The sequence below is a fragment of the Telopea speciosissima genome, chromosome 7 (assembly GCF_018873765.1).
Source record: "Telopea speciosissima isolate NSW1024214 ecotype Mountain lineage chromosome 7, Tspe_v1, whole genome shotgun sequence".
Lineage (NCBI taxonomy): Eukaryota > Viridiplantae > Streptophyta > Magnoliopsida > Proteales > Proteaceae > Telopea > Telopea speciosissima.
Genome location: NC_057922.1, coordinates 30,718,328 through 30,732,967, shown reverse-complemented (window position 1 = coordinate 30,732,967; position 14,640 = coordinate 30,718,328). Strand labels below are relative to the sequence as shown.

General features: G+C 38.6%; 1 protein-coding gene across 5 annotated transcripts in view; it reads left to right on the top strand.

Annotated features, from left to right (window-relative positions):
- Window positions 1–14,640, top strand: part of LOC122667024 (piezo-type mechanosensitive ion channel homolog) — a 143,300-nt gene that overhangs the window by 110,585 nt on the left and 18,075 nt on the right. For 2 of the 5 annotated variants that reach the window (XM_043863182.1, XM_043863183.1), the window contains exons 10-14: window positions 7,080–7,238; window positions 12,909–13,409; window positions 13,560–13,704; window positions 13,806–13,950; window positions 14,156–14,495. In XM_043863182.1, the coding sequence (XP_043719117.1) occupies window positions 7,080–7,238; window positions 12,909–13,409; window positions 13,560–13,704; window positions 13,806–13,950; window positions 14,156–14,291 (1,086 nt within the window). In that variant the 3' untranslated portion in view covers window positions 14,292–14,495. Of the gene's footprint in view, window positions 1–7,079; window positions 7,239–12,908; window positions 13,410–13,559; window positions 13,705–13,805; window positions 13,951–14,155; window positions 14,497–14,640 lie in introns of those variants that run through there. The other 3 variants (XR_006333747.1, XR_006333746.1, XM_043863181.1) reach the window with 3 other exon arrangements.

The window sequence follows — 14,640 nt, the reverse complement described above, 5'->3', positions numbered from 1 at the left end:
TGCAATCTTGGTGGGATTGATTGGGTGTCTGAGACATTCAGTCACACTTGGCCCTTATTAACCGGGCCGGGGTGTGACACTACCCATATTTTAGGTTCATTAAATTGGCCAATTGCAAAGTAAACCTTGGGATAAAAAAACCCAACCCAAAGCTTATAAGCCCTTTATGTGACTTATCTGCATCACCAACCTTCAAAGAAAGCGCACAAACCGGAATTGAAGATTCCACAAAATGCAAGAAAACCCGCAAAATCACAACATGGTGTCCCAGCAAAGGACATGACTGCGGATGTCCGTACTTAGAGGCAATATCTTCTCATTGTTGGGCAAAGAATAGTCCAGAGGGGGCCGCTTCTTGGGATGAGGAGCAAGGTTAGAAAACTCGAGTCTCGGAGCCATCTCGGCCCAGCCCAAAACCGAGTTAAGCCGAGATCTCGGCGGTGAGTTTGTGTCTTTTTTTTTTTTCCGACTCGGAAGCCCATCTCGATGGGTTTTAGACCTCTTTTGGGTCTGAAAATCGGTATACAGCCTATTTTAGGCCATTTAAACACAATGGCATTATCAGATTTTGCAAAAACAAAGTCCAAATAGGACTTTTACATCGGACCCTTAGTTGGTAGGCGACGACGTATTAAAATAGCATACTATATACATTAATGACATAATTTATGTATATAGGACTCAAACAAAACATTCAATTAATAGGAAAACAACTTAATAAGCATTACAAATGTTAAAGTGAATAAGTGATACATCAAATTGCTCAAGCTTAACAATGTTACAAGTTAGAACTATCATCATATAAAATGAGATTGAATCACATATTCATTTCCCATTTGTCCCACATAGTCTTCCCATGACATATTGTTGCTCCACTGTTGCATATAGTTCTCCACAGCATTCATATAAGAGTTCTCATCCACATATCTCAAGACCCCTATCCTAGGGTATAGCTGTTCAACAGTGGCGTTAGACTGTTGCCATGAAGTGTTAGATCTACTGCTTATGCTACTGTCATATTGAGGAATGTATAGAACTAGGAATGTGGACCCAATACTGGACCCAATGCCAAACCCACTGCTTTGATAGTCATACTCATGTGTTGACTGGCCAAACTGACCATAAGCACTATATTCAGAACCGGTGCTCTGCTGGCCATAATCATAGTGATGATGAGTTTGATATGGTTGCCACGACTGATGCTCACTACCAGTATCCATACTCATGCTTCCAAAACTTGCTAGCATGGTGTTCATACTCGTATCATCATACTGAGGTTGGTTGTGTTTGCGACCCATCCTTCTCTTGTACGTTTTGTTGTGGCCACCATAGTCTTGGTCTTATGTGGCATGTGTAAACTGAGACTCACCAGTGAAACGCACAGGGTCCTCCTGCGTTCCCACATCATTCTAGTATTGCTCGCGCATCCCCTCATGACGACCATCATAATAACCACCACTCTGCATGCCACTACCACCACTACCACCAGCATCACCACCAGTAGGGTCATCACCACCAGCAGGGTCATCACCACCAGCAGAGTCATCACAATCACCATCACCACCACCATCATCATCATCATCAGGAACAGTTCCTGTTGCATCCTCAAAAGGTCTCGGTGACTCTGAATGTGCACGCCACTCTTGTGACATATTGTCGTCAACATCTATACCGATTATGGACGCAATGGTGGAGTCGGGCCTACCTCCAGGCTCATCCATCTCTGGTGCAACACGATCCCTCACCCACTGGAATAGGGGATCCTCATCATCATCAGAGTCCTCCTGGAATATGTTAGCTAGCTCGATGAGATCTTTGTCATTGTTCTCAAATTTTTCACGTATGTGCCTCATCCTTAGTCTCATATTATAATGCACATACACCAGCTGCTCCAGTCATTGACTACCCAATCTGTTCCACCTCTTTAAGTGTATCAATGCGAATGTACTCCAGTTGCGCTCGCACCCACAGGATGAACAAGTTTATGAGAGCACTTTGACTGCTACCTTCCTCAGGTTGGGTGAACTTGTACCATAAAGCACCCACCAGTCAGCTGCATTATAAACATAGAATATTAAGAATATGCGCATTCTAAAGGGATAAAATTATAATTCATAAATGTAATGTCATGCCACATTGCCACCTACCAGGGTTTGACTTTTGTCTACCCCACTGCAACTTTTCGACTAACAGTTGTTGAGGCCTCTCTGAAGAATTTGATCTATTTTCATTTGAAATGTCAAACATTGTTAGGGGTATTAGTATTTTCTATTTAGTAATTACATTCCTTTACTTACTACCAAAGTACCAAAGTCTCATACTCTCACCTCATTATTGTAGTCAGATTGTATCTTGGCATTGGGCTCCAACTTCTCAATAACAGTTTCAACTGCCAGTAACAAATCTGTGTCTAGCCTAAGATTATGCGAGTACTGGTACTTTGGATTCAAATAGTAGGCTAGTTAAGGGGAAACCATGAATATAACTTGTTAGTGACTTAATACTTTTGAGTTTTGAATATGTAAATGTAAAAACTCATATAAAGTTTAAAGTATGTTGAAGTGTTGAACTCACCAGCTTTATGCAATGGATGACTCAAGTGCTTCTCCCACCGCTCATCAATTATGTTAATGTATGACCGAGCACTTCGGGGTATTGCAGCTCAGACAATTTCCTTCATCTTCTCCAGGGCAGCATATATGTGGGGCAAGGTAGGCTTCTTCTCCGTGTCAACCATCCTTAGTACTGCCACCATTGGCTCTAATATGGCAACAACTTTATACAAGTCCTTCCAAAATTGATCACTTGCAATGGTCTGTTGTGCTGCCTTCCCTTCTTCAGTCCTAGAACCTTGCTAAGTAAACCATTGTTCACTTGCAAACATTGACCTCAGACCTACCACCTTCGTCTAAAAGCTCTTCAATGCAATGTAATTGGTGGCAAATCGAGTGACACCAGGCTTTACTAAATCCCCCTTGCATTTTTCCCTCATTATGGCTAAAGCATAACCATGATTATACACAAAGTTGGTCACTTGCCTTGCCCTATTGACCACACTAGCCACCAAAGCTTTTTTCCCCATGTCCTTCAGCATTAAATCAATAGAATGGACTGCACATGGGGTCCAAAAGAGGCGGATCCTCTTACTGTTCTTGTTCATCAATTTCTCTCCAGCCTTCTTAAAATTAGAACCGTTATCCGTCACAATTTGGATAACGTTCTTTGCTCCTATATCTCCCTCCACCACTTGCCTCAGTAGCTTATACAAGTATGATGCATCCTTTACATGCTTTGATGCATCAACAGACTTCAAGAAGACAGTCTTCCCATTACAACTCACCATGAAATTTATAATGGACTGTCTAGTAGGTCCAGTCCAACCATCAGCCATAAGAGTAACCCCATATGTGTCCCACCTTGGTTTCAAACCCTCTATGTACTCTTTCAGCTCCTCTACCTCTTTAGGCAAATATACATTATATAACTCATATGGTGTAGGCCCCTTCCATCCAGGGCCAACCCTCCTTGCAGTGTCATGGAATGCATTATAATATGTTCCTTGTGCTACATTAGCTGGAATGCTATTGTATAGCATGAACTTGCTGAAGGCTTTCCGTACTTCCTCTTGTTTACCACCAAACACTTGCGGGATAGTTGGCTAGAAGGCATCTTGTTGCCTAAAGGTAGATGGATCCTGCTCAAAAATGGTATCTGGGGAACGTACTCGTGGTCGGGCTTGAGGCCGTGGGATATTTCTTTTGCCAATGCTTCTCCTCTCATCTTGTTGCACTGGTGCAGCTGAGCCAGATCCACCAGCTCCTCTTGCTTGCTCATATGCTCTTATATTCTCAAAATGAAAACTTTGCCTACTCTCTGTCAAAGTTTGCTGGTAAATCCTCCATTCAGCCTCTGATTCGAACTCACCAGGTTTAGGCCTATATTCAGTATCATCTCCTACTCTTCCACGGATCTCTATACCAGGCCTCTCTAGAACTGCCTCATCAAAAGCTATTTGTTGTCTTTCCCTCTCAGCTTTCTTTGTTCGTACTCCTCTCAAGTTTTGTGCCATTGCCAATTTCACTTAGCTCGGAACATTTCAACATGAGGCAACATCCTTGCCCATACCAGACAAATGTTCCTTTAACCTAATTGGTCCTCCAGAATTTAGAATCTTTCCACAGTAGTTACACTTTGACTTCTTTTTGTCCTCAGACATCGGGACTCCATGTAGCCATACTATATCCCCCATTGTGTAAGAAATATCTTATTTTTTACACTGTTACATAAAAAAACATGTATTAGTAACTATTACAGACTTAAAGTAAAGTATTAAACACTTAAAGTGTTGTATTCATAACTATTAAACATAATATGAAGCTACTAGAACAATCAAATACCTATCTCTTATTTATTCCCTAACCCTAGTATTTATTTATTAATTAAAAATAATATTTACAATTTTTATTAAAAATAATTATACCTTCAAATATAAAATATTATAACATAATGATGTATTTGACATCATTTGAAGTTGGACATTATGTACAATGTTGTGCATAATTTTCCAACAAAAACAGGTATTTTTCCTTAATTTTATATATTTTTTAACTATTTTAATAATATTATTATTAAATCTGAAAAAAAAATATTTTTTTTAATGGGTGAAAAAAAAAAATGACTCCATGAGGCTGTAGAGCATGCAAACTTGTTTAACATATATTAAAATCACATCCAAACAATAAGTATTTATCCTATATTTTTTTATTTCTTTTTTGAAAAAATTCATTTTTTTTTTCCAGAAATTATAATAAAAAATTTAATAACGCAAAAAAAATTCGGCCTCCATCAAGTGATAGATTGGCCAAAGTTGTGTAACATAACTCAAAATCACATGAATCCACCAAGGTTTCATCAATTTTTTTAAAAAAAAAATAGATTTAGGGAAAATGGGTTACCTTTCAAAAATCCTTCAAAAACTTGATCAATTTTGCAAAAGTGAACTTCAATCTTCAGTTTGGCAGCAAAATCACCTTCCAAAGCTTTCAATCCATGCAAAAAATGAAGAGTAGAAGAGAGGATTTGAGAGAAGAAGTGAGAAGAGAGAGCTAAAGAGGCCTCTTGACAGAACTTGGCAAGATCTGTCGAGATGGCTAATAAGTTATAAGTTAAATGGGTCAAAAACCCAACCGAGACCCGAGAGAGTGCCCCATGACCCAAGATCTCGCCGAGGTCTCGGCGAGATTTTGAAAATCTCTTCAGCCATTTGAACTGTCACCTGAAACGAGAAATAAACCGAAATCTCTAAGAGATCTCGGCGAGATATTGTATTTTTAACACTCGATACCCATCTCGACTCGGTTTTTCGAAAAACCGAGAATCTCGGCGAGATCTCATGAGATTTCGGACCTTGATGAGGAGGGGAGCTTATGTCACGCCAATGGTAGACATGAAGGGGGATCGAGGGACGACAGAGGGCGAAGAAGTTTCAGGGGAGTGAATGCAGGTGGAAGATGTGGACAAAGAAGAAGGGCCAAGAATAGAAGGCCTGTTATCCATCTGTGTATGTTATATGTGGACAATGGTAAACAGTTATAGTTTTCCTCTGAACACAATTCTTAATGATCTATGCAGACGAGGTTGCTGCATGCTACTTATTGTGTCTTCGTAGACCACCAAATTCCTTAGTTTTCAAAATTTCTGTAGGCTCTGGAAGCGTTTCTAATACAGTAATACTAATATGCATGTTTTAAATGTGTCAACCGAGAGTATTTTTTTTATTTTTTTTTTTGGGTTGGTGTGGGTTGTAAGGCTTATTTTTTGTGAAACTCATTTAACATTGTTGAAATTCATGGTTTGATAAATGCCTACAATGGACATCATCATTTAACAATTTTTTTTTTGAAATCCACATTGATATTCATGTCTTAAAATCAGTGCTATGGCAATATTTGACCACACAAGCACCAAAGGTTATGTTGCTTGTAGTATATATACTCCATAGGCACACAACTTATAACATTACAAATGATAGAAGAGATGAACCACTCTATTTGCTGGCATCTGTGCACTAAACAGAATATGTATATTTGTTGTGTCCATTTATGTATAATAGATTTCACAAAGGCCAGCAGCCTTGGTATGTAATATTTCTAATGGATACATTTGTCGGCCCCACAGAGTATTAAACCTTCCCAGGTTCGGACTTAATAAAATGTATTTCTGATAAAGCTGGCTGTTGTATGCTGCTGACTCTATTGCAGCAAACTGTTTAACCACTTTTGCTTATTTTGGATCAAATCCTATGGTTCCATTGGATCATCCAAAGGTCATGGGAGGTAATATAACACAGTGATGGACCTTAGCCTTCGAATAGATGAGAAGTTTGGAGCCACGCTTCTTGGTGAAAAAACTGTGTGGGGATATTTGCCACTCCATAGGCCGGCAAGCCAAGGACTTACCTGTCAAGTTATGTGACAGTTCCAAATAATATTTCTGCAGTTCCCTAAACCACCTAACCTTCTGGACTCCATTCCTGTTTCATTTTAGATTGGGTTTCTGTTTGATTTTTGGGCCCAAAGTCCAAAATTGGTTTCAAGTATAGATTCTGGTTAGAGACGTGAGCAATATTTCTGTTGGCAGATTTGTTGGTATTTATTTTTCACAATTTTCATTTCATTTGAGTGAAATCTTTTTTTTAAAAATAAAAATAAAAACAAAAATTATTGCCCCTTTGTTGAGAAAATGTAGTTCTATGCTTGAGTTGGGAGTGCAGCTTGTCTCTATCCTTTATGTCTCAGTGGATGAAATTCAAATCCAAAATCCAAACAATATTTCTCCTTCATAAAGTTTTTTGTAAAATCAAGTCTCATAGTAATTTCAGTGAGTGGTTGAAGTTGTACTTGCTTTACTCGTAAACTACATAACCCATAGATTAATAACTTGGTATATTACTTTTACTTTTGATGGTCATCTAAATGAACTCTTGGTTGTCTAATTGATTATTTTATCGTAATGAAATAGTTATTTTAGTAATGTGCATATTTATTTTGAAACCTGATATCTATTTATTTTTTCCTTAGTTGGAGGATATTCATTCAAGCTTGTATCTTGTCAAATGTGATGCGCATTTGAATAGAGCTAGACATCAGCAAGGACAGAAGCAAACAAAAATGACTAAATTTTGCAATGGGATATGTCTATTCTTCATTTTAATCTGTGTTATCTGGGCACCTATGCTGGTAAGGAACTTTAGAGCTTAATATTTTCTGATGTAATTTTTCGTAAAAGTAATTTGCTAAATATCATGATAGAATTATGTTTAGGAAAGGTGACAACAAAAATATTGAAAATGCAACCTTTTGCATTAGCCAGACTCCATGGTTCAAAATCCAAAGCTTTTCAAGTTGGTCATGATTGTGTGCTGATAATTGATGCTTGGTGGATCATGAACTGTAATGCTAAAGAATACTTTTTAAAAACCTTTTATAAAGTTGTTGCCCCATGTCTTCCTATTAAGTTTGCAGTTGCATATATTTGTTAAACAGTGATCCCTTATGGACAAGTATCATAGTTTTTTACTGTTAAAGTTTACCATGAGGGGGAGTCCTTGTTAAGTCATGAGAGTTAATTTAGAGTTAGTTTATGTTAAGTCATGTTAATTCATTGTTATTTACTTGAGTTTGTCTCTGTTTGTAATTTGACTCTAGGTAGGTTTCTTAATCATTCTGAATCCTATCGTGGCTCTAGGATTCTCCCCCTTCTTATCCATTGTGATCTCTCTCTTCTTCTCTTCTTCTTCCTTCTCTCTCTCCCTCCTTATGACTACGTAAGGACTGGTCTCAGATTCTCTGTTGCTCCATGGTATCAGAGCTCTTTTAATCAGTTCTTTTTTTTTTCTTTTTTTTTCTTTCTTTTCTTTTTTTTTAACCCGAATATTACCTGGTACCCGGGTGAGCCCCTAGCATTTTATTGGTCTCCAAAAAAGAATCAAAGAATACACAGGGGGAACATTCTGCCTTACCCCAACCCTTGGAAACCACCTCGCACGGTCTAAAAACCACTCAAAACCCACACAAAGCGAGCCAAATAGCAATTCTAACTCCTAAGGACTGGCAGCCCAGCCTTGTCTTCCCTAAGGATCACCTGAAGCATACCGTTGGGAATATCATCCTGATGGAAAGTGTAAGACAGACCCGAGTCACAGGCTAGGTTAGCTAGCCAGTCAGCAGCCCTGTTGCTTTCCCGGAAAGCGAAGGCCACAGAGGTCCGGCCTTCCGTGACCAAAGCCAAAATCTCCTGAAACCAATACCAGCCCTTCCACAAGTTGCACCTTTTCTGATTAATCATTCTGACCGTAGAAGCAGAGTCCGAGTGTACCACCACATCACTGTAGCCTAAGACCTGGCAGAGGGTTAAGCCGTCTCTCAGGGCTCTCAGTTCCTCCTCTTCAATCTCTTTTGATAGTCTCTTAGAGTATTTTATTTGTGGTTTGCAGCAACCTATGCTGCCATATCTACTCTATGAAACCCTAGTTGGTAACAACATGAAAATAAGCTAGGGTTTCCTTCATATATGTTGCTGATGTGTTTCCCTCTACGTCAGATTTGTCAAGCACATGAAGCATACTACAGCATTAATTTCTTGCAGCAGTGATTCCATGGGATTTCCTCACCACTGGTGTTGATTAACATTTTTTTTCTGTCCAAAGAACCCTACTGTAACTTGGCGGAAACTGTGTTTCTCCAGGGATTTTGGCTAGATCGAGATTTCCCTTTTCTGGGAATCTGGCCGTGAGATTCTGTTGATATTTTGGGACTAACTTGTCCCCTCTACTAGGGTCCTTCAATCCTAATTTGGTGTCAATCTAACACCCAGATGTCCTGTATTGAAATCACCCAAATTCTGGGCTTTTACTTTCAAAATTGACTTCTTTTGCTGTGGGTTATTAGCTCTTCATCAGATAAGTGTGATATTGTGGAGTTTGTATCCCCTATTGATCTGCTATATCTCTCTAGTTTTGGAGACCCATCAAAGAGTGTTTACTTTTATCATTGTTGGTTGTCGTTTCCTGGCCAGAGTTGCTCCTTACTGGTTTTATTAATTTCTTTATTGTTGGTTTATTGGGCTGCTGCTCTGTCTGTTGGTTTGTGGTGTCTTCAGTGAGATATTGCTGCTGGTTATTCTTTTATACATAATGGGAGATCAAAACCTCAAGTGGACTCCCTCAATGTCCAGATTACATCTATCAAGCTTAATGGTGCATCCAATTATCTTCTCTGGGCACAGGCAGCTAGAGTTTATATAATCGCTAAATGGAAGATGGACTATCTGACTACATCTCCACTTGCTATGACTTCTGCTGAGTGTAAGGAGTGGATGATGGAGAATGCTACAGTACTCTGTTGGCTATGAAACAGTATATAGCCTTCTGTGATTGTCAATGCAATGTTTCATACCACAGCCAAGGGTGTCTTGGATGATCTCGAAAAAAGTTATTCTCAAGATAAGAATTTGTCCAAAGTATATGATTTATATGAGAAGTTCTTCTGCTTGAAACAGAATTGCAAATCTGTTGGCACCTACTAGAGTTTTCTAAAGGGCATGTGGGAGGAACTTAATGTGTACCAACCTCTTAAAACTGATATTAAAGTTATTAAATCTCAACGTGCTGAATTCTTGGTTGCAATATTTTTGTCTGGATTAGACTCTGATTTTCAGCCTGTCAAAAGCTAAATTCTTGCAAGCGAGATGATCCCATCTATGAATGAGGCGTTTTGTCGGATTCAACGTATTGTGTCTCCCTCCTTCCCCAAATCTGAATCATTGTCATTTAAGGATAATTCAACCCTTACTTCAAATAGTAGAGGTCGTAGCTGTGGTGTTGGTTTTCCTGGCAAAGATCGAGGTTCAAGGGGAGACCGAGGTTGTGGCTACCTTGATCGGGGAGAGAGTTGGGAAAGCATGGTAAACCCAAGGTACTAAAACTCGGAACTCGGTACCAACTCGGTCCCTTGAAAAACCGAGTCGTCGAGTTGGTGCATTTTTTTTTTCCGACTTGAAGCCTCAACTCAGTGGATTTTAGACCTAGTTTGGATCTGAAACTTGGTATTCAGCCTATTTTAGGCCATTTAAACACAATGGCACTATCAGATTTTGCAAAAACAAAGTCCAAATAGGAGTTATGTACCGGTAAAACTTAATTTGGTGTGCACGAATGCTGTCAAAATCGCTCTGAATGAAAATATTTTCTTAGACATCAAAACAAATTAATATTTTACAGCACTTTTGGTTTTTAGCAATGTTTTACCATATTAAGATTTATGGAATTTTTAGATTTGAGAAAAACCCCAGCATTAGAAAGTTGAAAATTGCACCTACTGTCGAAAATCCAGTTTTTGTTCTTGAACTGGGGGGTTGACTTTTTTTCCTTTTGGAATTTGATTTTTTAACTATTTTTATTGGATTCAAATAGGGGGTATTTGCTTATTTATGAATAATATCTTAAGTAAATGAAATACAAATACAAAAACATTTATACAAATACAAAAACATTTATACAAACACAAAAACATTTATACAGACACAAAAACATTTACTTAAATGATATTAGGCATAAATAAGTGTCTGTCTTAGTTCTTGGCCTAAATAAGTGTCTGTATACCAAGGTTTGCATAGATAGGTGTCTGTATACCAAGATTTTCCACCAAGATCTCGAGATCTGGCACTCATATAAAGGAGTTTGGGTCGAGATTCTCGAGATCTCGAGAACTCGCCGAGATCTCAAGATCTCGGTCAAGCTGTTGCACTTTTGCAACTCCTATGCCAACTCGTCTCGGTTTCTCAAAAAACCGAGAAACTCGCCGAGATCTCGGTGAGATCTCTCGAGTTCTCAAACTATGGGTAGACCCGAGTGGGCTCAACAATTGTCTACTATTACTATTACACATAGAACTAAAACTCGCAAGATCTCGACGAGTTTCTCAATTTTTCAAGACCTCGAGACGAGATCTCATGCGATACGAAAAAAATACCCCAACTCGAGCTACTTGACCAAGATCTCAACCCAAACTCCTTTATATGAGTGTCTGATCTCGACCGAGAGGCGAGATCTCGGCAAGATCTCGGTGGTTTTGATCATCTCGGTGGGAAATCTTAAGTAAATGTTTTTGTATTTGTATTTCATTTACTTAAGATATTATTCATAAATAAGCAAGTACCCCCCTTATTTGAATCCAATAAAAATAGTTAAAGTTCAAATTCCAAAAGGAAAAAAAGTCAACCCCCCAGTTCAAGAACAAAAACTAGATTTTCGGCGGTATGTGAAATTTTCAACTTTCTAATGTTGAAGTTTTTCTCAACTAAAAATTTCATAAATTTTAATTTGGTAAAACATTGCTAAAAACCAAAAGTGCGGTAAAATATTCATTTGTTTTGATGTCCAAAAAAATATTTTCATTCAGAGCGAATTTGACAGCATTTGTACACACCAAATTAAGTTTGACCGGTACATAACTCCTTCAATATAAATCAAATTTAAGCAATCTTGGACTTGTTGGAACATTTACTTAAATGGTATTAGGTAGAAATAAGTGTTTGACCTGGTTTCTGGCATAAGTAAGTGTTTATCCTGGTTTCCTACTAAGTGAAACTCCTATTTAGACTTTGATTTTTCAAAATCTGATAGTGTCATTGTGTTTAAATGGCCCAAAATAGGCCGAGTACCAAGTTTCAGCCCCAAAATAGGTCTAAAACCCAGCGAAACCAGCCATCGAGTTGGAAAAAAAAAATACCCTAACTCAACGAGATCTCGACCCAACTCGGAAATTTGGCTGGTCGAAACCTGTACTCGAGACGAGTTTTAGTTCCTTGCTATTACATTTGACCAAAGTTAGAGTTCTACAGCAGCAGCATCTTCCTACACTAATCATTCTTCTACATCTGGAGGTAGCCAGCTTGTCTCTCCATTACGAGATGAACTAAATCAATTACTTAAGCGTATTCAGTAAATTGAGACATCTACTTCTAGATCCACTGCTACCATTGCTCACTTAGGTATTGACGCATTTCGTGCCTCTTGTTCTTCTATGCTATGGGTGATGCAGATTCTGGCCAGAAGAAGAACCAAGGTGGTTCGAGTTAGCCCAGCTTGGACCAGTTCGAACCAGCCAAGGAGACCAGCTCGAGCCAACCAGCTGAACTTCTAGAAGGGGCCTTTGTTGGCTACGATTTGACAGAAGATCTGGTCTTTGACCAGTACCTTCTCCAACTGCTTAGTTGCTAATTTCATTAGTTTCTATTTTAGTGACTTTCCTTGTTTTGTTTTAGAAGGCTGGATTATAAAACCTTAGTAGCTTCTAATTGTTAGTACCTTCTATTTTATTTTATTTTTGTTTTTTGGGGGGTGCAACCTTCTATTTTAGTTAGGATTTAGTAGTTTCTATTTTCCTTACTTTCTATTTTAGATTAGTTTCAATTTTAGAAGTTTCTATTTTTTATTGTCAGCTTGCCTAACCTATTAATAGGCCTCTTATTGTAAGGAAGGAACACAATTTTGAGAATAGAATTTTAGGGCCAAGCTTGCCATCGAATTATGGGAGAACCACCTTGTTTCAACAGCTGGGATAGCTGTGGGTAAGAGACCCAGGCTGAGAGGATTAACCATCTGACAAAGATTAACTAAAGTTATTGCTAATGTTTGGCACTACAAATTTTTTTTATCTAAGCTCATGAAGGTGTGACATCTTTCTTTCTTTCTTTTTTTTTAGGGGGGGGTGAATAGATATCTTTCTATTATATGCACATAAATGGGATAATAGTACCTTTTTTAATTTAATAATGCAATATAATAGATTCATTTCCTTCTGTGGTATATTTGAGTGGTATAAAAACTGTTGCTATTTTACTTGCAGATGTACAGCAGTGGTAACCCAACAAATATTGCAAACCCTATTAAAGATGCAAGTGTTCAGATCGACATTAAGACGGCTGGTGGAAGATTGACCTTGTACCAAACGACCCTTTGTGAAAGACTTCCATGGGACAACCTAGGTGTTGATGTTAATCTGGATCCTCAAGGTTATCTGGATTCGTACAACGTGAATGACATCCAAATGATTTGCTGCCAAGATGATGCAAGCACCTTGTGGCTTGTTCCCCCTGTGGTTCAGGCCAAATTTGTTCAATCTCTCGACTTGGACATGAATATTACATTTTCCTGGGTATTTACCAGGGATAGACCGAAAGGGAAGGAAGTTGTGAAGCGTGAATTTAGTGTTACAAATGAGAATCTTCCAAAACCATCAGACATCAAGGAAGTACTCAATGGTACCACTGACAGTTTTAGGATATATAATGTTTATCCAAGATTTTTTCGGGTGACTGGTTCTGGCGAAGTACGGCTTTTAGAACAGGTGTTATTCCTTGAAAAATAACTCAGTTTCTTTGTACAAATACAGCTACCATAGCTTCTCTCATCTCCTTTCTCTGGCTGTCTAATAAGATTCCTCCAATATTATGATTCTGTTGTATTGCACACACCACTAACTATTAAAATCATGCAGATTGATGACTTGGTCAGTGGGGATCTTTTCATGAATAGTGGAAGTCCTAAATGGTGGTCCTTCCATGATATCAATGCATCAGAGTTGGATGGATGTGGAGGATTGATAGGACCTATGGCGGTCATTGTTTCTGAGGAAACACCACGTAAGTTATCAAGAAGTACTTCAGTTTCTACTTCTAAAGGCCGACATCATTTCAGTTTATATCTCTTTTGGTTTCACTTTCAACTTTCTTTACTTTTCCAGAGGGTATTCTTGGCGAAACTCTTAGCAAGTTCAGTATATGGGGTCTCTACATTACCTTTGTGCTAGCAGTTGGTCGGTTCATCAGGATTCAATGCTCTAACTTGCGGATGAGAATACCTTTTGAGAACCTCCCTTCCTGTGAGAGGTACACTACCTTTTAAGTTCTTACTGGTGCCTTTCATTATATACCCTAAAATACGACAGCTAACTTAAAAATGTGGATTTATAACTCACCTTCCCTCCCCCACCAAAGAAGAAATTTTGGGGGGAGAAAAAAAAAAGCTTCAGAATGCATTCCTGTGTCTGCATCTTCTCTCTCTAAAAATTGCGTATATGTTTGCCACATGTAGATTGCTAGCAATCTGTGAGGATATCTATGCTGCAAGAGCAGAGGGTGAACTTGAAGTAGAGGAGGTTCTTTACTGGACCCTTGTGAAGATATACAGGTCACCACATATGCTTCTTGAGTACACCAAGCCTGACTAGATTCTGAATACAATGGATCTCTGGCAGTAATTTATTGGGCTCTAATGCCGACAGTAAATTAACTGACATCAAGTAATAGAATGATAACATTCAGGGAAGCCCATCAGGAGGAGACCCAAAGTCCTGATTGAAGGTTTAAGGAATAATGAGATTGTCACATAGAAGAAGTGATGAAGCACACCTTGACATGTATAATTAACAAAAGGGTCGTCCAAGTTTAGGTTAGTATGCTTGTAAAGCTTGTTGACATGTAAATTTTTATCTCTGAAGCATTAACATTGGCTGTGGATGATTGCAGCCTTTCGTTTGAGGATGTCCTGCCCAGCTCTGTGATTTTCTTATGAGTAAA